This window comes from Stomoxys calcitrans, chromosome 1 (assembly GCF_963082655.1).
Source record: "Stomoxys calcitrans chromosome 1, idStoCalc2.1, whole genome shotgun sequence".
NCBI classification, from domain to species: Eukaryota; Metazoa; Arthropoda; class Insecta; order Diptera; family Muscidae; genus Stomoxys; species Stomoxys calcitrans.
The window spans coordinates 20,222,191-20,248,796 of NC_081552.1; the positions used below are offsets into that span (position 1 = coordinate 20,222,191).

A 26,606-nucleotide genomic window follows, 5' to 3' on the forward strand; every position below is an offset into this window, starting at 1 on the left:
TGTACAATTTGTTGGTTTGTTTGTTTTGGATTACTAGTTGTAAGTTCATTTTTGCAGTCATTGTTTCAACTAACATGGCAGGGGGGTCCTAACTTTGGCTTTAAAACAAATCTTAGCTGCAGTATAATTTTGTTACACGTTTCTGCTCACATTTTTTTGTGAGCATCTTTTTGATTTATTTTTATAGCATCTCTATTTTATTTACTTTTACATAATTATTTTAATTTTGAAGGAGACTATGCTTCCCTCTCTCAACAACTGCTGCTTACTTCCATTTTCACCATGGTGGGGGGTTGGCTATTAGCTGTTGACATGGAATGATCCTCATGGCGGCTCTCACGATGACGTCTCAGATCAACTTTACGTTGAAATGCTTGATCACATTGATTACAACCGAAAGGTTTGTAACCGGTATGTTTACGCATATGCGTAATCAAATTTGAACTTTGGCTAAAAGCTTTCAGGCACACTGTGCATTTGTGAGGTTTTTCACCTGCAAGGAAGGGAAAAAAGAAAAAAGAAAATGATAAGTCAAAGAAGAAGTAAAAGTTGTTGTAAAATTAGTTTATAACAAAACAAAAACAAGTAAAAGCGTGCTAATTTCGCCTGGGCCGAATCTTGGGAACCCACCACCATGGATTCTGCAAAAAACTTATATACAAAATATATTTATTTGAAGGCATAATTTTATTCTATATACCAAACTTCCGTTAAACCAGCAAAAACTAAAGCTTCTATGAACCGAACAAGGATGATCGAGAGACCGCTTTACATGGGAGCTATATCATTATATAGACAGAATTGGACCGTATTTGGTACCGTTGTTGAAAGTCATAATAAAACACTATATGCTCAATTTCAGCCAAATCGGACATAAATTGCAGCTTGTAAGAAGTAAAATCGGGTGATCGGTTTATATGGGAGCTAAATCAGGTTATACACCGATTCGGACCGTACTTGGCACAGTTATTGGAAGTCACAACGGAACACCACACTAAAATTTTTAGCCAAATCGGACAAAAATTGAGGCTAGTAAGGGCTTAAGAAGTCAAATCGGGAGATCGGTTTATATGGGAGCTATATCAGGTTATAGACCGATTTGAACTGTGTTTGGCATACGGGTTTACATGGGAGCTATATCAGGTTATAGACTTATTTGGACCGTATTTGGCACAGTTGTTGGCAGTCATAACAGAACACCACATGCAAATTTTCAGCCAAATCGGACAAAAGCAGCCACTTGTAAAGACTTAAATCGGGAGATCGGTTTATATGGGAGCTATATAAGGTTATAAGCCGATTCGGACTGGCACAGTTATTAAAAGTCATGACGGAACCCCACATGCAAATTTTTAGCCGAATCGGTCAAAAATTGCGACTTGTAAGAGCTCAAGAAGTCAAATCGCGAGATCGGTTTATATGGGAGCTATATCAGGTTATAAACAATGTTGGACCGTGCTTAGCACAGTTGTTGGAAGTCGTAGCAAAACGCTACATGCAAAGTTTTAGCCAAATCGGACAAAAATTGCGGCTTGTAAGGGCTCAAGAAGTCAAATCGCGAGATCGGTTTATATGAGAGCTGTATCTAAATCGGAACCGATATGGATCATTTGCAATTCCCAACGACCAACATAATTAATAAGAATCTTTCCAAATTTTCAAGCGGCTAGCTTTACGCTTTCGACCGCTATCGTGATTTCGACAGACGGACGGACGGACATGGCTACTCAGACTCAGAACGTCGAGACAATCAAGAATATATATACTTTATGGAGTCTCAGGCGAATATTTCCAGCTGTTACAAACGGAATTACTAGACTAGTATCTCCCCATCCTATGGTGGTTGATATACAATAATAAAGAAAAACTTGTTGAAACCCCGAATAACATGATATATATATTAAGAATGAAAGGTATTGTCAGGGATACAAAAACTTTATATTTGTCACAAATTCTTGCAAAAATTTATCGCAAGAAACATGTACTTCAATCGTAAACAAAATCCAAAATACTTCAGAAAAGAAATCAACATGGTGAAAATTTCCCCTATGTCAAACGAATTATTTTTTGCGTTTGGTGAAATTCATTATCAAATACAATTTCCTCAAAACATATTTTCATCAAAGATTGAGAAAACGCCCTAAAATTTGTTTGAAAAATTGTCTAAACCCCATTTTCTATCTTCATTTACTGCTGCAATTTTTAATACGTTAACCCCTTTTCACGTACTCTGTTCCTCCAACACCTTTCATCAAATCAAATCAAATCATTTTAATTTTATTTTGATTTTACTGGTACAAATTGTTGTTGTTAAAAATCACACTATTAGTTAAATTAAATCTGATAAAAATAAAATTGACAAAATGATAAATCATTTCGAGTGTCTCCTTTCTTTCATAACATGCTTATATTCTGCAAAGCGTTTAACTAAGAGGGAAATGTCTTCCCCTTTTATTGTAGGCTTAAGTTAATAACGATATAAAAATAACAATGTGTTATTGTCACGTGACATGAGGAAATTTCATATGTAAACACAAGTACCCTTCATTACACACAAAAAGGGGAGCAAAATTGCATTTTGGCTAGGGGTGTTAGGCTTTTGCACGAAATATAATTTACAACTGATTTAAATAGGGGTGACCATACGAAAAAAATATGAATTTAACATAGAAAGGATTGAATAAAAACAGTTTTGAAAGAAGATATGAATTAGTAATTAATTTTTCTTTAACATACTAAACAAAGGCAAAAGTCGGGCAGTGCTGACTGTTTAATACCCTACACCTACCATATAAGTACAAAGTGGGAGCTATATCTAATTCTGAACCAATGTCATTCTGAACGGATGTTTTCAAATGGCTTATTATACAATCCGTATCAAATTTCTAGAGAATATGTTGAACCTGAAAAAATTACAGTTGACAAATGGGTTGTCATTTGTCGCAAATTACCTAAAATCTGACGAACATATTAGGTCTATAAATTAACCATGAATCGTCTTACAAACGAACAACGCTTGCAAATTATTGAATTTTATTATCAAAATGAGTGCTCTGTTAAGAAGTACATCACGCGCTTCCTCCATTTTACGTTCAGTTTAATCGACTCACTGAAGCGGCTATTCGGGCTATTTGACTAAATTCTGCACCAAATTTACATTGTTGGGCATTAAATCACCAATACGCTTACGTAGAGTGCGAAGTGAAGAAAATATAGCAGCTGTATCGGCCAGTGTTAATGATGACCATCAATTATCGGTTCCACGCCGTTCGCAGCAATTGGGCCTCTGTTGCTCAACAACGTGGACAATTTTGCGGAAGGCTTTAGGTGTGAAGCCTTTCAAAACACAGCTGATGCAAGAATTGAAGCGGAACGACCAAGTGCAACGCAAATTTTTGGAGAATGCGCACTTGGAAAGTTGGGCGAAGATCCCTTTTTTTATCCAAAAATTGTTTTCATCGACGAAGCTTAATTTTGGCACAATGGGTACATAAATGAGCAGACTTGTCGATTTTAAAGTGAAGATCAAGAGCTACCAATGCATCTAGAAAAAGTCACAATTTGGTGTGGTTTATGGGCTGTTGGCAGCATTGGACTGTACTTCTTCAAAGACGATAAGAATCGTAACGTAACTGTGAATGTTGGGGGCTACCATGGGATGATGTCATGAGCTTGACTTGCATGACATGTGGTTTCAAGAAGACGGTAACATGCGTAACAATGGACTTATTGAGAGGCAAGTTCTGTGAAAAATTTTTTCATGATCGGGACCGGTCAATAGGCCGCCTACATCGTGCGATTTAACGCCTTTAGACTATTTTTTGTGGGGCTAAGCAAAAGCTCATGTCTATACAAACAAGACCGCTTTAATTGACGCATTGGAAGACAACATTGAAGCATTTATTCGTGAGATACCGACCGAAACATTGTAAAGAGTATGCCAAAATTGGATTTAGCGGATGGACCATTTGAGGCGCAGTCACGATCAACAATTGCATGATATAATCTTCAAGCTTTAAATTATATTGACCGTAATATCTTTTCAAATAAAGATTCCATGTATATATATATATATATATATATATATATATCCAAATCTGAACCGATTTTTCTCAATTTCAATAGGCTTTGTTTCTAGGCCAAAAAATGTATTTATCAAATATGAAGACGATCGAAATGAAAATATAAAAATATTCGACCTGTAGTTTGTACACAAATTAACATGGACAGACAGACGGACAGAGCTAAATCGAAAGAGAAAGTCATTCTGAGCCGATCGGTATATTTATCAATGGGTCCATCTTTCTCCCTTCTGGATGTTACAAATAAATGCCCTGTAACAGTGATAACCGGTTGATAACCTGATGTAGCTGACGTATAAACCTATCTTCGGATTAGATTTCTTGAGCTTCTAGAGGCCACAATTTTTATTTGATTTGGCTGCAGTGTTGCACATGGTGTTTTTTTACAACTTCCAATAATTGTGCCAAGTATGATCCAAAACGGTTGATAACCTGATATAGCTGTCATATAAACCGATCTCCGGATTGGACTTCTTGAGCTTCTAGGGCGCGAAATTCATATCCGATTTGGCTGAAATGTTGCGCATATCGTTTTGGTATGACTTCCAACAGCTGCCATATAAACCGACATTGGATTTTGACTTTTTGAGCTTCTAGGGGACGCAATTTGTTCGATTTGGCTGAAATTTTGCACATGTTGTTTTGGTATGACTTGACTTTCAGCGACTGTGCCATATATGGTCTAAATCAGTCCATAACCTGATATCGCCACCATGTAAACCGAACTTCTGATTTGACTTCTTGAGTCTCTACACGGCGCAATTCTTATCCAATTTGGTTGAAATTTGGCACATATCTTTTTAGTATGACTTTCAACAACTGTGCCATATAACCCGATCTCTCAATTTGAATTTCTCAGCCTCTGGAGGCCGCAATTATAACTCGATTTGCCTCAAATATTGGATATGATATTTTTCTAGGACTACTAATAGCCATGATAATAAGTACGGTCCATATCGGCCAATAACTTAATTTAGCTCATATATATTTCAAAACGTCATTCAAAGAACTTGACAAACTCGATCCATGGTGGAAGGTATGTAAGATTCGGCTCAGCCGAAATTAGCACGCTTTTACTTGTTTTCTTATATTTTTCGTTTTCCATTGACATCTGGTAACCCCAAACACTTTGTTATAATTGAATTGCTATCGGCGTTTGTTGCCAGAGGCTTTGACGATTTCTAATTACCACTTGTTGGACAAGATGTTTGATTCACGATAATAAACTAGAGAACTCAACAAATTTCTTTTTCTCTATATACATACTAACGAAAAAAAATGCCAACTTACCGGTATGTATATAAGTATGTTTCTTCATATCCGATTTTTGATGGAAACGTTTGCCACAATATTGGCAAGGATATGGTCTTGTATCACTGTGTATTAGTAAATGAGTGGAGAGTGTTGAGGAACGTTTGAAAGCTTTGCCGCATTGTTTACACTGAAAGTAGAGAGAAGAAAAACATTTTTATTAGACTTGTAATGCTATATGGTGTTGTAGTCTGGTGGACGGCAATTCAAAAATACATCTACCATTTAATACACTGCCGGATCCAATTGCTGGCTTGTCTGTCATCATCTGATGCACCGAATTTAATCCTATACTTATTGCCATTTGGCATTGTGGCTAGAGAAATTGCTGCAATCACTGCTCAAGGTTAAGGGAATTTTCTGTGGTCAAGCCGCGGCTATGGATTCTATGTTTGATCAAAAGTACTGTACCATCATATTAGATAAAGACGATTTGCCCAACTACACGAACTTTTCGACAAGTACATTTCTTTTAAGAAAAACGTTGAGGCTTTGTTTACGATAAAAATGCATGAATTTGTGACGCATACAAAGGATGGATATTTCCTAATGGCACAGAATATTGTCATAGAATCTATGCGCTGCAGTAATTTTGTTGCCTCCAGTCTGGCGCAATTTGATACGATTTTTGGTTGCTTGTTTTATTGTAAATACAAGCATTTTTTTCACCTAAAATAAAATTGGAAAAAATATCACTTTTTCAGTTTACACACGACCGCGAACCTCTTAATACTGACTGAAAATTGGCTACATTCTCTGCCAAAATGGAAGACACACAAGATATAAACAAACCAAAAGAATCATCTTTCTGTGTAACAAATCGCCTTTTGCTGCAAACGAAACATTTTTGGCTGGAAAGAAGTTTTGAATTTCTGCGCTAAAGAGCCATCCTTTACCACAGACGAAGTTTATAAAAGCTTGACCATTACAAAAGTGACCACATTAAAATGTGGTAAATTCAATATTAACGTTCAACGGTGGAGGGAAATGTTGTAAAGTTACTATAAAAAATAGTACTTCCACAATAAAACAGATTTGTTTTCCCCCAAAGATAGTGCAAACGTTTTATTTTTTGCGTCTAGATGGCTTATGGACTTTTATAAGGATAACTACAGATTAGATAACCACGTGAGCTTTGGGATATGCTCTAGAGACCAAGAGCTATGTATTTCAGAAGTTTACCTCTATTTTGTATCAAAATAGATATACCTGTGATATCACAATGTACAAAATGTCTGATTGAAGACTGCATTCGTTAACCCTTTGATTCCCCGCATTCGTCAACCCTTTGATTCCCCGGAATCCCTTCATGTGCGGGAAGCCATATCAGCGTCACATTGTGGCCCCGGAGCCTATCCAGTGACTCCAAACAATGTGCGACACCAAGGCCTTGAGCGCCTTCAAACTGTTCACATAATTTCTGAGTATATAGGGCGGTAAATCCCTTACCATAATTTCTCTTGTGACTACTGCATAAAACTCTGATTGCAAGACCGTACACTCGGGTGGAAGTCACAGAGACAAACCGATGGTGAGTGCGTTGGAGTAGACCTCCAATCCAGTGCCTTACTCCATCTTGGGGCCACCAGAGAAGATCGCCCTCAAACACAGCATTCGCCCTTTATTCGTACCTCCCGGGAAAACAAATCCAAAATGTCCCAATCACAGTCGGTTCCGGTGCCAGATAGTCGGAGATCCTCCTTAATCTACCCTTTGCATTAATAGGATACATGATGACACTGTGGCAGCACCTGTCCTTCTTCAGCATGTCGAGTTCCCTTAGCCCAAGCGCTACCTTTTTTTTTTGAACCAAATAAGATATTTGAATGATTTAAACGGCATATTATAGATAAGTGTTAATGAAATCAATGCTTGAAAAGAGTGCTACGCCTTTAAGATGCTTAGTTCTGTCTTATCAAAATCAGAATGTGTTGAAAAATGGGAACAAACTGAAAATAACATTTCAAATATTTTTTCTAATTTTCTGTAAAACTTTCATGATAATTCGCAGATTAGTTTTTTTTGGAAAATTTTAAGTTGTGAAGCGTATAACTTTCAGTATATAAAAAATAGATAAAGGTCAATCTTTATCAATTTTATTTTATTATTCGGAAAATTTTCTAACCTTTCCAATAGTGTAAATAGACTTGCAATTGGTAAATAAATAATGCCACAATTCCAAAAATGCCGACGACACCTTGACTGAAATCTTTTGCAAAGAGAGTTATGACGATCGACCTGGTACTGCCTATTTGGAAGCACTTGGCCTCCGTTGAAATGTATTCGACTATGGGACCATTAAATTCTTGCACCATGTATTTTTATACCCACCACCATAGGATGGGGGTATACTAATCTAGTCATTCCGTTTGTTAAACCTCGTAATATTGATCTAAGACCCATAAAAGTCCACATATTGACTCAGTCTCGACATTCTGAGTCAATCTAGATATGTCCGTCCATCCGTCTGACGAAGTCACGACAGTGGTCGAACGCGTAATGCTAGCCGCTTCACATCTTCACAGATACTTAATATTAATATAGGTCGTTGGGGATTACAAATGGGCCATATCGATTCAGATTTGGATTAAGCTCCCATATAAACTGATCTTCCGATTTGACCTCTTGAGCCCCTAGAAACCTTAATTTTTGTCTAATTTGCCCATAGTGTTCTGTTATGACTTCCAACAACTGTGGTAAATGTAGTAATTGTATCATAGACGCGTTTTCGCAATAAATACGATTCAAATAGAACATACTAACGAACGGCCCTTGAAGCCATCACACCTAATATGGTTGAAAAGTCTTCTAACCAAAGTCAAAACGCATTCCATTGTGTTTGGTGTGTGTTGCTATCTCTGGCTTTCCTTCTCCATTTGCAAAGAAAATCTCCGATCATTGAGCTCGTCTCGAAAGAGAAACAAATAAAAATTGTTTTATTATTATTGAATTTGAACTTTCTTTTCTCTCTCTCTCTCTCAGGTTTTCTGCCTTAAAGAGGACAACTAAAACAAAATTGCACAATTTTAAAGCGTTTTTTTAACATTAGCGAAAATCATTCTTTTACATATCACACAATGACGAATATCGAAATTCCCCCCAATTGTGTGAACAACTGTTTTAGTTTGTTTTGATATCAGTTGTCAAGAATTGAATACAACAACCACGTTGTTGCCAATCAAAGTTAATCAAAGTTTTTAAGAGAGTTTTAAGACCTGATTGTTAGAAATGGTGAATTTAATTTTAAAATCATTTGTTTGCAAGGAAACAATAAAATATTGTAGAAATGTTTTGCTTATAAATAAATAAAAGAAAAGAATATAGGAGGGTATTGAGTGTGAGGGTATTGAGTGTGAGGGTATTGAGTGCTCTGGAATATTCATTTGTCTTAATAAGGTTAAAAAAATCAAGAATCTTTTTATTTAACCGAGAAAAAAAAAAGATGTTCCTTAAAAGCAAACATGGGAAAATTTGAAACAAAAAATTGCAGCTAGAAAAAAACCGATTAATTGTCTTCAAGTATGTGGGTTTTAGATATAGAAGTGCTTACGGGGTTTATGCTTTACAAACACAGCTGTATTAACTGAATTGATATATTTGTATTTTTTGTTTTGTTATTCCATTGAAAGATGAACGTATAATAAACCACTTCGCCATGGAAATCTTGTTGAGGGTGCATCAGTCTTTTACTTTTTAATGTCATTTTAATATTTACACAGTTTGTTGTTGAAAAAATGTAACATTAGCAGAATCACTTATTATTGGCTGCTGTTGTTGATGCTGCTCTAGCTCTGCTCTGCTATGACTGTTTGCTTGATCTACTATTTGCTTTTCAAGTGTCTGCTACGTGTTATTCATCAATAATTATTATCAAGCGTTGTTTTCGGTGGGTGATTTGTCCATAATTTTCTTCTTCTACATTTCTGTCCATTTGTAGTGACACAAGTGTTTTTAGATGATTTTTCTATTTGTTGTCTGCGTGTGCATTTTTCCAAGGGAATTTTGTTTTAATTTGACGCCTAGCCAGATATGTGACATAAATCCATAGACATATACGTCTATTGTAGTCTTGAAGTTTTTATTTTCTAACGAAACCTTAGCCTTACTTTCAACTCTAAAAACCGGAAGTTTCACTATGGCTATGGCATGCTATTATTTGCCTTATACTTAGAGTAATGGAAATAAGTAATATATACCGGAAACATTGTTTGCCATCTTTGATATTGGTCAATATATTTACTTAAGACGAATTTGTATTTTTTTTACAAATTAAACAAAAATATAAAACTGGACATGAACAATACAATTAGCAGCTTAATGTAGTTGAATTTTGAAGGTTTTTGAAAAAAAAAATGGCATTCAAACTATGTCTTGAAACTTTCTATTCATTAAAAGGGTTTCACAAAAGTAATAAAACTCTCTCTCTCTCTCTCTCTCTCTATATATATATATATATATATATATATATATATATATATATATATATATATATATATATATTTTTTTTTTTTTTTTTATTTAATCAGTTACTGCATACTTTTAGGAACTTTCTACAAATCAAACTTTAGGCTTTAATTTTCCATAACATTTTCTTTAAAGTTCTTATTTCAATAAAACATTCTCTTAAGTTAAAAATTTTAGCAACGTTTTCTCTTAAACATATTTGCCATGATATTTTCCCTAAGATAGAATTGGAACATTATTTTCTCTAGAACATAAATTTAGTTTAAATCCAAAATTTTCATAAAATCTTGCCGTAATTCATTCGTTTATTTTGGTCACCAAACTATTTAATTTTGTTCTTGGATTTACCTTCAGCTATGGTCCATGACAATGGGTTTTTATATTTGTTTCTATTTCGAATAGAAAAACAAAACAGAAAGATCCCTTCAAAACATTTAGGAAAAATGTGGTGTGAAAAATGCATTAGGCAGGTTACAATTATGGAGATTTCGGCCTTACCAGTGGCCTCGTCGGAGTACTTTAGATGCTTCCACCTACTTACTAATTGTTGATCAGTGCAATAGTACACAGAAAACAAGTAAAAGCGAGCTAAATTCGGCCGGGCCGAATCTTGGGAACCCACCACCATGGATTTTGATAAAAAAATGTATACCAAATAAATCTAGTTGAAGGGCATTATTACATACTACATACTAAATTTCTGTCAAACCAGTAAAAATTAAAGTTTCTAGGAACCGAACAAGGTAATCGTCTGAATAACGACCAATATTAATACGTAGGCGAATGCGAACGGCCTTCAATTGAATCCTTCGAAGTCAAAATTCATAGCCATTTCCAGAAATCGCACAATATTGCCGCTAAATATTAATATTGTAATTAATGGTTCTGCAATCAAAATGGTGACCTCAGCGAGTAATCTTTGCGTAGTATTTGATGATAAATTATCATGGGCGAATCATATTAGCTCGGCAGTTGGCAAGACGTATGGTGTATTAAGGACCTTATATATGAGTCGCCGGTAAACTCCCATAGAAATCAGAATGCTCCTGGCAAAAACATATATCCTGCCACAACTTTTATATTCTTGTGAAATTTTTTCAAATTGTGATGCAGTTCTTAAAAATAAATTACATGTTGCCTTAAATGATATTTCTAGATATGTGTTTGCTTTGCGTAGGAGAGATCGGATAGCGGACTTTGGCTAACAGCCAAACCGGGCAAAACTTGCGGGTTGTAAGGGTTCAAGAAGTCAAATCGGGAGATCGGTTTATATGGTAGCTATATCAAGTTATAGTCCGATTTGGACCGAACTTGGAACAGTTGTTGGAAGTCATAACAGAACACCGCATGGAAAATTTCATCCAAATTGGATAAAAATTGCGGCTTTTAAGGGCTCAAGAATTCAAATCAGGTGATCGGTTTATGTGAGAGTTATGTCCAAATCTGAACCGATATTGTCCGTTTACAATCCCCAATTACCTACATCCATATTAAGTATCTGTGCAAAATTTCAAGTGGCTAGCTTTAACGTTCGACATCTATCTGTACCGCTAGTGTGGTACAGGGTATTATAACTAAAACAATTTGTTTGTAACACCCAGAAAGAAGAGAGATAGACTCATTGATAAGTATATTGATCGACACAGATTCACTTTCTGATTCAATTTAACTATGTCCGTCTGTCTGTCCATGTTAATTTGTATACAATGTTCAGACCGCAATTTTCATCCGATCCCCTTAAAATTTGGTGCAGGCATGAAATTGGAAACAATCGGTTTTGGATTTTGATATACTTCCCATATATATTTTCGTCCGATTTGGACTAATATTGCAATAATGTGGTCATTTGTTTATCGATTCTATGGATATTTGATAGGAAGGATTTTTTCTTGATTCTCGAAATTACTGGTGAGTTTCATAGAAATCGGTTCAGATTTAGATATAGCTTCCATATATGTATGTCGCCCGGTGTTCACTGCAAGCGCATTTATTGACCAATCTTGCCAAAAATCTGTGCAACGCTTTCCTCGACGACTACCACAATATCTAACAAGTTTGCTCGAAATCGGTTCGGATTTACACATAGCTCCCATATATATTTTATTTATCTCGAAATTTGACAGAAAGGATTCTCTTATGACTCTTTATATTCTGGTGAATTTCATAAAAAAATCGGCTCAAATTTAGATATAGCTGCCATATCGCCCGATGTTCACTTCCAGAGCCATTGCAAGCGCATTTATTGACCAATCTTGCCAACATTTTGTACAACGCTTTCTCGACGACTACTACAATATCTAAGGAATTTGGTTGAAATCGATTCAGATTTCGATATATGTTCCTCAGATTTTGGGTATTTTGCAATAATGTTGTCATTTATCAAAAATAGTTATCACAGTTTTTTGGAGACCACCGTAGCGCAGAGGTTAGCATGTTCGCCTATGACGCTGAACACCTGGGTTCTAATCCTGGCGAGACAATTAGAACTAAAACATCGCTCCAAAGAGGTGTCGCACTGTGGCACGCCGTTCGGACTCGGCTTTAAAAAAGGAGACCCCTTATCATTGAGCTTAAACTTGAATCGTACTGCATTCATTGATATGTGAGACTTTGCCCCTGTTCCTTAGTGGAATGTTCATGGGCAAATTTGCATTGCAGTTATCACAGTTTGAAAATTTTTGCTCGAAATTTGGTACGGACTGTTTAATAACCATTCAAAAAAAAAACATCCGAAGAGGTCCATCAAAATTGGTTCAGAATTAGATATAGCTCTTTAATTGAATCTGAAATTTTTCAAACAAAATTGTGATTGAAAATTTTGTAATCGCCAATAAAAAAATTAATTGATTCAATAATTTTTTAAAATCGAATTTCAAAAAAATTTCCTATATAGTGGTTACGTAAATTCAGTTAAAGACTATCTTGTCCCCTACAATATAAAGATAAGGAGTTTTCAAAGGCCCTTACGTTCCACATTTCGACAAATCTATAGCATGGCAGCCGGTTCTAAGTGCCGGATTAACCCGATGGAGTGCTTCATCCGCCAAGGGCTACCGCCTCGGTGCACAATATACTGTTGCGACAACAATAACAAATCTACAGAGCACCATTACTCGACACCCGAGTTTTTTGCAGAACCGCCACGGGGGAGTTTTTTTATACGGATGCCCACTAATTTTTGTCCAAACAACGCACCACAAGTTCATGTTCCAGGAGTCATTTTTTAATTGGATCAATTAACAAATTAATTGAAAATTTAAAAAATCAATCAATCATTTTTATACCTTCCAACGAAGGATGGGGGTATATTAATTTTGTCATTCCGTTTGCGACACATCGAAATATCCATTTCCGACCCTACAAAATAAAAATACAAAGTAAAAAACTAAGGCGATTTGTCCATGTCAGTCCGTTGTCAGTCTGTCTGTTGAAATCACGCTACAGTCTTTAAAAATTGAGATATTGAGCTGAAACTTTGTCCATAAACCGGTTAAGTTTAAAGATGGGCTATATCAGACTATATCTTGATATAGCCTCCATATAGACCGATCTGCCGATTTAATGTTTTAGGCCCATAATAACCACATTTGTTTGCTGAAATTTGGGACAGTGAGATGTGTTAGACAACTCGACTCGATCGGCCATATAGACCTCTCGATTTAATGTTTTGGGACCATAAAAGGCGCATTTATTGTCCGAATTCGCCGAAACTTGGGACAGAGAGTTGCGTTAGGCTCCTCGAAATTTTTCTGCAACTTTGTGATTTTGGTTACGTTCTTCGACATCCATCTTTAATTTGGCCCAGATTGATTCAGATTTGGATTTAGCTGCCATATAGATCGATCTCTCGATATAAGGTTTTGGGCTCATTAAAGGTGCATTTATTGTCCGATTTCGCCGAAATTTGGGACAGTGAGTTATTTTGGTTAGGCCCTTCGACGTCCTTTTTTAATTTGCCCCAGATTGGTTCAGATTTGGATATATTGTAGCTGCCATATAGACCGATTTTTCGATATAAGGTTTTGGGCTCATAAAAGGCGCATTTATTGTCCGTTTTCGCCGAAATTTGGAACAGTGAGGTCTGTTAGGTCATATTTGGATATAGGTTCCGATTTTGATATAACTGCCATAGACTGCCATGGCCCCATAATAAGCACATTTACAATCCCATTTTGCTGAAATTTGACACGGTGTCGTTTATGATTCAGATCGGTCTGGATATGGCTATAAAGACCAATATTTTGTTTTACAAAATTGAACAATGACTTGTACTCATTAGACTACTCAATGTCCATTCCGATTTCGATATAGCTGCTATGTGGGCATTAATTACGCATTTTTCACCGGATTATGACGAAAGGTGGTTGACATTATACCCGAGGTGGTGGGTATCCAAAGTTCAGCCCGGCCGAACTTAACACCTTTTTACTTGTTTATTTTTTGTTAATATTTTTTTTTTGGTTTCTTTTTATAGATTTTTATTTTATATATAATTTTTTTTACATATATTTTTAACAAAAATACCACCTCAATATAAAGTGTCTAAATAACATATAAATGTTGTTGCGTAAAAATCGGACAAGGGAAACCAGGGTCAGGGCGTTAGTGGTTTGTTTGCATAAATTTTGATCACAATTCGCGAATGTATGTACCCAGGTTCGTCCTGGCCTAAATTTTTGGCTTTGCTACTTGTTTTTCTATACCCTTATTCTTTGTATTTCTATTCTATCATTGTTGCCTCATAAAAATCTTTGAAAATAATTGCAATGCAATTAATTTTGTGTTGCTCTAAATAAGTAGAAATCAATAAAGTTTAATGACGCCACTATTTGTATTATTAATTGTTATCGCTGTTTTTGTTGTTTGGTGGCTCTTCAACTATGTTGCATTATACCTCTTTTTGCTTTAGTTATTGTTTATAGAGGGGGCTCCCCAGAGGAATGAAATCAAATAATTTTTTTTCTCAATCCCCTCTCCATAGCTGATTGTGTCCTTCAGTTTATTGGAACACGCTGCTGGTAGTTGTTGGTATGTAAATATATTTTTGATTGAAATCCTTTAATTTTCATTATAGATTTTAATTGCTTAATATCGTGTTTGCATCACACCAAAAACATTAGTGGCCATAAATGTCTCAGCCAAAGTCGCTGGTTGAGGGGTCTACGTTTTATTGGAGTAGCTTCAATTCAATTAATTGGAAAAAATTGAAGCCAACTTCTAATGGCGCTAGGAGGCTACATAGGAAAAAAGCAAAGGCAACGGTATTGATGAACCCTTTTAATGGAATGAAATAATCAAGGTGGTCATATTGGCCAAAGGTATGAAGGACAGACAGACTTACAGAAAGGTTTTTGATGCGTGTTGTGTGCCATCAGCATTACTCGATTTGCCATTGTCTTGTGGGCCACGCACCAACACCAGTTGTGTTAATTGTTTGTGTATGTTATTTATTTACGATTTTATAACATAATTTAATTGTGCACCCTTAAGTTCTTACCATTCCTTGCTTAAAGGCTATTTACCCTACCAAAACTGTTGGTTTAGATAGATAAAATTCTCATATTAATACCATTCAAACAAAATACAAATAAATTGAATTATTATTGCTTACAAAAACAAAAAAAAAACCTAAAGGTTCGTAAAATATTATCATAAAAATCTTAAATCACGCAACTAATTAATTAAGCGCCACGACAAAATTGAAACCTTGAACTCTTAACAACTCCCCAAAATCCCAGTTAAAAAAAAAAAAAAAAAAAAAAACAAAAAAACAGGGAAACCACAAAATTGTCCTTTAAGCAGCGCTTATAAGGACATGTTATAAAACAAATTCTTCGACAAACATGTCCTTTTATATGAAACCGGTCGTGTGCTGTTATTTAAACTTGAATTTTTATGATAATTATTATCATAAATATCAGTTTACATTTTCTTCACACATTTTTTCCAAATATACTTTCCTCCTTCTCTGTGAGACTCCTTCTCTTGTGCAGGGGTAGAAAAAACCAACTTATACTGGCACATGGTGACTTTTCGATAGGGCAAGATGTTCATTACGCGTACCTTTGGCCTGGCCAACAGCTATGAATATGCTGCCAATGCATTGCTTATGGCATTGCATTTAGCCAGGCGGCATGCATGCATTTATGTATATGCCTCCATGAAGGCAACTTGATAGGTTTCCCTTTAAAGAGCATGCGTAACAGCAATGCGACAACAACAACAGCAGAAAGAACAACGATGACGATGACGTTGAAGGGCAGCATACCTAAAGAGGTTCAATAAGCTTGTGCGTGTGACTTCTCGGGAATAAAACAGATGGCTTAAAATATTTATCAAGCAGCATTTTTTGAGTGATTTTTTTTTTGATACCGCCAAGGCATCACCACTATCATAAAATAAAAATAAGATTTTGATCGTACACCAAGAAGTTGAAAAAAATTCAAAATCATTGAAGTAAGAACAACGTTAAAAGAAACAGCCTACATTTCAGTAATACATCTGTTACTTTTGATTTTTTTCGAATGCTTTCTTTAATTAGTTTGGGTGGTCTTTGCAAGAAAAAATATCCTTGTGTTAACGGCTTTTACCCAGATGGTCAAATAAAGTCGTCCTTAAAGCAGGTTAGGAAAAAACAGCGCTTAAAAACACAAACGTGGAAGCGTGTTAAGTTCGATCGTGCCGATTCTCGAGAACCCACCACCATGGATTCAAACCAGTAAAAATTAAAGCTTCCAGGAACCGAACATGGATCGAGATCGAGAGACGGGTTTATGTGGGAGCTATATGAGGTTATAGACTGATTTGGACCGTACTTGGCACAGTTGTTGGAAGTCATAACAGGGCTCAAGAAGTCAAATCGGGAGATCGGTATATATGGCAGCTATATCTAAATTTGAACCGATATGGCCAATTTGCAATCCCCAACGACCTACATCAATACTAAGTATCTGTGACATGGTTAGATCAACGGACGGACATGGCTAGATCAACTTGATGGGGTCTTAGATGAATATATCGCGATGTTACAAACGGAATGACTAGATTAGTATGCCACCATCCTATGGTGGTGGGTATTAAAAACAAGTAAAAGAGTGCTAAGTTCGGCCAGGCCGAATTTTGGGAACCCACCATCATGAATTATACTACAAATTTATACAAAATAAATTTAGGGGATAATGTTATGGGCATTATGTTATTCTACATACCATAATTATGTCAAACCAGCAAAAATTAAAGCTTCTATGAACCCAACATGCATAATAGAGAGATAGGTTTATATGAGAGCTATATCAGGTTATGGACCGATTTGGACCGTACATGGCACAGTTATTGGAAGTCATAACACAATACTATGTGCAAGATTCCAACTAAATCGGATCAAAATTGTGACTGGTAAGGACTCAAGAAGTCAAAACGGGAGATTGGTTTATTTTGGATATATATCAGGTTATAGACCAATTTGGACCGTATTTGGCACAGTTATTGGAAGTCATAACACATAACACTATGTGCAAAATTTCAGGCAAATCGGACAAATATTGCGGCTTCAAGTGGCTCAAGAAATAAAATCGGGAGAACAGTTTATATGGGAGCTATAACAAGTTCTAAACCGATTTGGACCGTACGTGGCACAGTTGCGGCTTCCAGGGGCTGAAGAATTAAAATCTGATAAGATCAGTTTACATGGGAGCTATATCCAAATCTGAACCGGTATGGCCCATTTGCAATCCCAAACGACCTACATTGAGTAAAAGTATCTGCGCAAATTTTTAAGCGGCTAGCTTAACGCGTTCGACCGCTATCGTGATTTCGACAGGAAAAAAACGGAATTCCGATAGAAAACTGAAGTTATTTTTATACCCTCCACCATACGATGGGGGTGTACTAATTTCGTAATTTCGTTTGTAGGTTAGGTTAGGTAAGAATGACAGTCCTTTACGGACTCACTTAGACAATTTTTAGTCCATTGCGATACCACAGTAGCGACATACCAAGGCTTCTGGCGGGAATCGAACCCACGGCCCCGGCACTGGTAATCCAAGCACGCTACCAACTCGGCGCCCTAATTCCGTTTTAACACATCGAAATATTAAACTGAGACCAAACAAGGTACATATGTATATTCTTGATTGTCTTGTCGATTAAGTCATATCCGTCCGTCTGTCTGTCGAAAGCACGCAAACTTTCGAAGGCGTAAAGCTAGGTGTTTAAAATTTTGCATAAATAATTCTTATTAGTGCTGGTCGGTTGGGATTGTAGATGGGACAAATCGGTCCATGTTTTGGTATAGCTGTCATATAAACCGATATCGGATCTTGAGGTCTTGAGCCGCTAGAGGACACAATTCTTATCCGCTTTGGCTGAAATTTTGCATCAAGTATTTCATATTATGATTATTTTGACTTCCAACAATTCCACCAAGTCTGGTCGAAATCGTTTCATAGCCTGACTTAGCTCCCACTTAAACCGTTATCGGATCTTGAATGCTTGAGCCCCCAGAGGGAGCAATTATTATCTGACATGGCTGAAATTTCGCATGAGGTGTTTTGTTCTAACTTCCATAAACTGAACCAATTATGGTTCTGATATAGCTCCCATATAATCCGATCTCGGATCTTAATTTCGTAAGACTCTAGAGGGCGCAATTATTATCCGATTTGGCTAAAATTTTGTATGAAATGTTTTGTTCTAACTTCTAACAACTGCGCCAAGTATGGCCCAAATCGGTTCACAACCTGATATTTGTAAGCCACTAAAGGGAGCAATTCTTATCCGATTTGGCTGAAATTTTGCACAATGAAACTTTGGTGACCAACAGCCAAACCAAGTATGGCCCCAATCGATTCATAACTTGGTATAGCTGAAATGGCATGCCAATTCTTATCCATTATCCTTTGTTTGTCTGTAAAGAGATATCGGCCAAATAACTTGACAAATGCGATCCATGGTGGAGGGTATAAGAGATTCGGCCCGGCTGAACCTTTTTAGCACGCTTTTACTTGTTTTTTTGTACCCTTAGTGCATTTGCACCCAGAAGGGAAAGAACTTGACCCATTGATAAGTATACCGATCGACTTAGAATCTCTTCCTGATTCGATTTAGCTGTGTCCCTCTGTCTCCCCCTCCGTCTGTCTGTCCATGTTCGTCGGATTTGAACCAATATTTCAATAATATCATTTGTTAACCGTCTGTCACGAAATTTGACACAAGAGAGTCTCGTCTAAGTCTCGTCATTTCTGGTGAATTTGATAAAAATCAGTTCAGATTCATATATAGCTCAAATATATATATCGCCCGACTTTCACCTCTAGAACCTCTGCTATCACGTTTATCAACCTACCTCTTCAAAATTTTTGCACTCCCGGCATTGCAGCTGAATTTCATATTCAGATATAACTCCCATCAGAGACGTAGCCAGGTGGGGGTCCGGGCCCCCTCCGCCCGAAATATTTTTTTCATAGGCAAAATTTTAATAAATATCCTGTAAAGGAAACATTTCAATAAAATATTCTTTACAGCGCCTCGCTGTTCGGACTCGTCTATAAAACGGAGGTTTCTTATCATTGAGCTTAAACTTGAATCGGACTGCACGCGTTGATATGTGAGAAGTTTGCCCCTGTTCCCTAGTGGAATGTTTATGGGAAAAATTTGCAATTTGCATCAGATTCGACCCGATCGAACTTAGCACGCTTTTACTTGTTTTTGTCTCACATCCTAAAATTTCCCCACTTACCTGAAAATTCCGAGCTGTTCTCTTTTCACCATTATTGGAATTATTGCCACCGCTATGACCACCATCGCTATCCGGATGACATGATGACGAATGCATACCATCTGCTGGACTACTGCCGCCAATAGCGGCCGTTGAATCAGGATGTTGTTGCTGCTGTTGTTGGGCTGCCGCCGCCGCATTTGCTGCTGCTGCCGCTGCTATGTATTGATGATGCTGGAGCAATGATAATTTATTTTCCTGTTCCCTATACTCTTCGCTTATGCTGTCATTATCACTGGACTGCTGTTGCTGATGCACAAACAAATCAATGCGTTGCTGGCGCAATAATTCAAATTCCCGCTGCGTTTGAGCTTTTAAATGTTGCGTCAACAGCTCCAAATTGTTGCCAGCCAAACCGGCCATAAAAGCATTACGATGGGCATGGATTTGTTGTTGAGCGGCATCCAAATCCGCATTGGGCTTATGGTTAAAGGAGGCACGGGGAAATGTGGCCGGACCCGATATGGAAGAGAGTGGTGTTAGTAAATTACTATCCTGTGAGGCTGTTTGGCGGGTAAAGCTGTTGCGGCGTTCATATTTGAATTTTCTAACAATGGGATCCATTTCTTGCAGATCATCATTGTTATTTAGGGGCAAGGTATGGGGATTGAGGTTATGGGAGGAGTTGTTGTTGAGGTTGTTATGCACAGACGTTGAGCATCTTAGAGATTTTTCACACATACTAGCCGGTGACCAAATTGAAGAACCATGCGAACGTATCTTTGGTGATGTCTCATAGTCATCTTCTGGCGTTTGCGGTGAGGAGGAGGATTTTAGATTGACCGCCCTTAAAGGTGGTGGTGTACCCGTGCTATATGATGATGATAATTGTTCTTCATTTGGCTCTCTTTTAATGGACAAATTTAAAGGCATATCCTCATTAAGGCTTATATTCTCTTCCTGCGAAGACCCCGAAAGATCTTCCTTTTCAGGTGTTAGAGCATAATCACGGCTATTGAGGCTGGCATTAAATGGTGATTTGGGTGTAATGGGTGTATGCGGTGTGTGCAGAGTGGAAGCCGATGAGAGCAGGAATTGTGGCCACAACAGGGCACTGGAATATAGCAGGGGATTGTAGAGCAAAGGAGATATATCTAAAAAAAAATAATAAAATGAGGGAAAATGAAGATTTTGAAGTATAGTATTGTAAAAAAATTAGGATATGTTTTTTTTTGTTTTATAATTTGCTATATTTTTCTCCACTTATCACAAAAACTTAGGGTTGACCAGATGATACAAGACAAATATTATACATTGTTTCATCTGTTGAAGCTTTTTTCAAAATATCTAGGGAGTCACATAGGTATCTAGCTATATATATTATTGAAAGGCTAAGTGTTGTATAAGGTGATAGCGGTCGAACGCATTAAGCTAGCCGCTTGAAATTTTGTACATATACTTCTTATTAATGTAGGTCAATGGGCGTTGCACATAGGCTAAATCGGTTCAGATTTGGATATGGCCCCCATATAAACCAATCCCCCGATGTGACTTCTTGAGCCCCTAAAAGCCTTAATTCGCATCCGATTTGGCTAAAATTTGGATCAAAGACTACAGTTATGACTTTCAACATTCGTGCCAAGTACGATCTGAATCTGAAACCGATCCCCGGATTTGACTTCTTCAGCCCTTAGAAGCCTAAATTTTCACTAAATTTGGTAGATTTGGCCCTATAGACCTCCCCCCCCCCATTTTTACCAAATTCCGCACACATATTAGAAGTCAAACGTTGTTCAAAATTTGATGAAGGTCGGTTGATAAATGCGCTTGCAAAGGCTCTAGACGTGAAAATTAGTCGACACATATATATGACCAAATTATTGCAATATTAGTCCCAAACGAACGAACATATATGTAGGAGCTATATCTAAATCTGAACTGATTTCTGTGCCAAATTTCAAGAAACTCGGATCAAAAATGCGATTATGTTGAGAACTAGCTTTCCCGCGTGACCGCATGTCCCAAATTTTAGCAAAGTCGGATAATAAAAGTGGCTAATATGGGAGCTATTTCAAGACTTAGCCCATTTTCGAACTTAACCTTCTTTCAGACAAAGAAAATATCGGTGCAAAGTTTCAGCTCAATATCTCTATTTTTAAAGACTCTGTCGTGATTTCAACAGACAGACGGACGGAAGTGGCTAGATCGTCTTAGATTTTTAAGCTGATCAAGAATATATATACTTTATAGGGTCGGAAATGGACTTATCGATGTGTTGCAAACGGAATGACAAAATGAATGTACCCCCATCCTTCGGTGATGGGTATGAAAATGAAATTATCTCCTTAACCTAAAAAATGAGATAAATCCCAAAAAAGTGAAATAATTCCAATGGCTAAAAATAAGTATTTTCCAAGATTTGGGAATTATTTTATTAGGGTCAATAAAAGCCATTTCAAAAAATTTTGGATTTATGTCACTGTGCAATAAATCTACAAAATATATTGAATTTGTTGTGGGGTTATTTCATAGGGGTTTATTTCGTATAGCCCAAATAATAATGGCCAAGCATGAATATATGAAAAGTTATTCTATAAAAGCAGTATCGTATAAACATTTGGATTTTGTCGCTTATATGATATCCACAGGAAGGGCTCGATATATTGGAACTGAGGTTATTTCATAGGGGTTTATTTCGTATAGCCCAAATTATAATGGCCAAGTATGAATATATGAAAAGTTATTCTATAAAAGCAGTATCGTATAAACATTTGGATTTTGTCGCTTATATGATATCCCAGGAAGTGCTCGATATGTTGCAATTTTCTTTTTCGATCATATGACAACGCCATCTGTTTGAGAGTGACTAATAATTTTAAATGCAAACAAAGACATTAGTTACTTAATACAGCACTAAAAGTATGTTCAAATATCAATTTTGTATATGCTAAAAACGGAAAATCAAATATGACTGCTGCTTTAACAAAAAATGTGACTGCAACCGTTTCATTTTGCTACTAAAACAAACAAAATTTGAATTTCTAACTTCTAAACAGCCAAAACATCAAAAATAAAAATAATACTGCTGAACCATCAACAACAGTGAAACTTTGCCATAAAGCTCAGCTGCAAGGCAATTTGAAGAACAAAGGGGAGTCTTAACTATGGCACATCCCCTTAACCCTTATGACAATTTTATACCCACCACCGAAGGATGGGGGTATATTCATTCTGTCATTCCGTTTGTAACACATCGAAATATCCTTTTCCGACCCTATAAAGTATATATATTCTTGATCAGCGTAAAAATCTAAGACGATCTAGACATGTCCGTCCGTCTGTCTGTTGAAATCGCGGTATAGTCTTTAAAAATAGAGATATTGAGCTGAAATTTTGCACAGATCTTTTTTTTTTTTGTCCATAAGCAGGTTAAGTTCGAAGATGGGCTATATCTTGATATAGCCCTCATAACGACCAATCCGCCGATTTAGGGGTTTAGGCCTCTTAAAGCCACATTTATTGTCCGATTTTGCTGAAATTTGGGACAATGAGTTGTGTTAGGCCCCTCGACATTCATTTTCAATTTGGCTTAGATTGGTTCAGAGTAGGATATAGCTTCCATATAGACCGATCCGCCGATTTAGGGCCAATAAAAGCCACATTTATTATCCGATTTTGCTGAAATTTGGGACAGTGAGTTGTGTTATGCCCGTCGACATCTTTCGTCAATTTGGTCCAGATTTGGATATAGCTGCCATATCTCTATCCGATCTATATAGACCTATCTCTCGATTAAGCCCCTCGACATATTTCTGTAATATGGCTCAGATCGGATCAGATTTAGATATAGCTGTCATATAGACCGATCTCGGAGACCACCGCAGCGCAGAGGTTAGCATGTCCGCCTATGACGCTGAACGCCTGGGTTCGAATCCTGGCGAGACCATCAGAAAAATTTATCAGCGGTGGTTTTCCCCTCCTAATGCTGGCGACATTTGTGAGGTACTTGCCATGTAAAACTTCTCTCCAAAGAGGTGTTGCACTGCGGCTCGCCGTTCGGACTCGGCTATAAAAAAAAGGAGGTCCCTTATCATTGAGCTTTAACTTGAATCGGACTGCACTCATTGATATGAGAGAAGATTGCCCCTGTTCCCTAGTGGAATGTTCATGGGCAAAATTTGCAATTTGCAATAGACCGATCTCTCGATTTAAGGTTTTGGGCCCATAAAAGGCGCATTTATTGTCGGATTTCTCCAAAATTTGGTACAGTGACTTGTGATAGGCTCTTCGGCCTGGCCGAACTTAACGTCCTTTTACTTGTTAGAATAGTAAATATTTTCAGTTTGATTTTTTTTAGCAGGAAGCCTGCTATTCTAAACTCAAACATTATGATATAACATGAGAAGAGTTAACTATCTGTGCCGAAACGCTAACATGAAAAGATGTTGTACAGCAGTTGTTGGTTTGTTGTTATGTACTTAAGTTCCATAGGAAATCCCCTTTGAATTGTAAGCTTAAATAACAGAGACAAGCAAGCCAAGAACTGTGGCCCAGCAGACGGGAGGCTCAGAGAACACAATGTCGCTGATGATGTGTCCCTAACCGGGCACCCGAAACGTCCGTCAGTGGTGTGTTGCCTGTGTCCATTCCGCTTGTATGTCTGGCGATTTCTTTTCTGTTATCAAAAAAAAAAGCCCGTGTCCCTCCCCTTTGGGAGATTAATGAAGAATATACTAACAATTTTGTTTATTTTCAGAAAGCCTAATTTGAAAAATATTTTTAAATGAACAGCGCCAAGGCCAACTAATTAAATAACTTCAGATATTCCAGAAAATTTTAATATTGGGAGATGCAAGTCATTGGTTTAGATCCTCGCCAGAATTTATGTAATTTTTATAATTAGTTTCGTAGAGTTCAGTTTTTTGTTAATCATACATATCCTTTTTTAATTTTTCAACTTCAAAAGACAATCTTACCTCTGGAATTAAGTTTTTGAGCTGCCGCGGTAGCCATAACGGCCGAAGCTCGTTGTATCCAAGATTTTGAATCTACAGCTGCTGAGGATGAGGAAAATTGAGCCGCCTTTGACTGAGGTGAGGGTGGTGGTGACAAATGATTCATGTTGAAAATTTAAAATCACTTTAACTTCCCCACAAATAAGCACTTGTGTTAAATATTTTTTTAATTAGTTGTTGTTTGATAATAAAAAAAAATCCACTTGTTTATTTTATTTAGATTTTGTATAACATGTTGTTCATTTTTATATATATATTTATTAATGAGAAAAGCATAATATAATCCAACTCTTATCGCTGTCAAAGGTTTAGTATTTTTTTCGGTTTGAAAAACATGTGTTTGTTTTGACTGTTTTCCCGTCTTGTTTGTTTCGCAAAGTTGAGCTTTTTTGGGCCAAATTTTTGTTTGTTTGGCTAGAACTGAGTTTTAAGACAACGACTGAGTGATTAAACACGTCCGTACGGTTTGGTGCTTGGCACCTGACTGAATCTTTAACTGCTCCTTAGGTTCTGACAAGGCTGTGTTGCAATGCACATCGTAGGTAATACATGAATATGGCCAAAACACTGCAAGATGGTGTGCGTGCGCGCGAGCTGTATTGCAGAGAGCATTTAAACCAAAGTCGAAGCTATGGTAAACAAACAGTTCAAACCCTGCCAGCAGTTGTAGCCATGTGTTTGTTAATAGTGGTAGTGTTAGCGGCTTAATGTTTAGCATTGCCGGCGTTAGTGGTGGTGGCAGAGTAACTGCACCAAGGGATCCTCTATGAAAAGAGCAACAACTGGCCATCTAGAGGGTCGTTGTTGAAAAAAATCCTGGAATCAACCACTGTAGAGAGTTTTGATAACCACCACTCGAGGCACGATGGCTAAAAACGAAGGTGAAACGAATCAAAACGGTGTCTCGAGACGTACAAGGAACTCTACTACTAACTGTTATTCTCTGTTGATGGTGGTAGTGGTAGTGTGTGTGGTGTTGCAAGCTGTTGTCCTGTCTTAATACCCCATATGCCACTCTTGCTTGATGCATCCCTAAATTAAATGGTGCTCCCTACCCCTAAAGCATTTTGATTCAATATCAGGGGTTTCTTTTTGAGTTTGGCTTCAAAATGCTTCGTGGCTTAAGGATCCTCAAAAAAAAAAAAAAAATAAATAAACAACAACTCACAGTTATTTGGCATGGTCAGGCAAACACCAACAAATATTTCTTAGTTGTTGTTCTCATGGAAGTAGCACGCGTTCTATACTAATTGCTTTTGAATGTTTGAAGCCGGTGGCCATACTCTCTCTCCCTCCTCACACACACTCACACAATGAGTGGGTTACACATACAAGTTCTTGCCTCATGTGCTTAATATCATATCGAGGCAGTATTGTTTCACAACTGACACTATTGTATCCTCTGCTTGGCTGGTATGAATTTCTTTGGTATTATTAAAAAAAAAAAACGAAAAAAAAAAACTAAATGTAGCTGATGCCGTTTTTTTTTGGCGGTAAGAGGATCTTTACCTAACATTTGGTCAAGCACTTTTTTTGACATCCTGATTATTTTTTGGAGTGCGAAATAAGTTTTTCTTTATACCTTCAGATGTCGATAGTATGGATTTTAGAAGATTTAGAAAAGCCAAGCTGTTTGAATCGTAGGAATTTGATCGATTTCTTATTTTTGGCATATTAGGGAACATTTTAAGAACTAATGTCTGTAGATACATTTGTATTAAAACTTTACTCAGACTTTACTCTTGAGTAAATTTCAAGGAAATGTTGTCTAAAGAGACATTGTTATAAAAATTTTGTCTTGACAAACATGTCCATTAAAATTTTGGGTCTTTAGGGTTATTTTCATGGAAATTTTGTCTTTGTGGAGAAACTTCATGCCAATTTTGTCTTTGGGGGAAAATTTCACAACAATTTTGTCTTTGGGGGAAAATTTCAAGAAATTTTGTCTTAAGAGAAAATTTCATAGAAATTTTGTCTTTAGGGAAAATATCATAGAAATTTTTGTTTTTTGGGAAAATT

The 26,606-nt window shown here is 36.8% G+C and overlaps 1 protein-coding gene across 1 annotated transcript; it reads right to left on the reverse strand.

Annotated features, from left to right (window-relative positions):
* LOC106084650 (zinc finger protein sens) lies at nucleotides 1–24,807 on the reverse strand. Its single transcript, XM_013248504.2, has 4 exons — nucleotides 24,549–24,807; nucleotides 19,594–20,726; nucleotides 5,373–5,523; nucleotides 1–493 (listed from the first exon to the last, which is right to left on the reverse strand). Exons 1-4 carry the CDS (start codon nucleotides 24,691–24,693, stop codon nucleotides 252–254), a joined length of 1,671 nt encoding a protein of 556 aa, XP_013103958.2. The 5' UTR covers nucleotides 24,694–24,807; the 3' UTR covers nucleotides 1–251.
* Nucleotides 24,808–26,606: the final 1,799 nt, after the last annotated feature.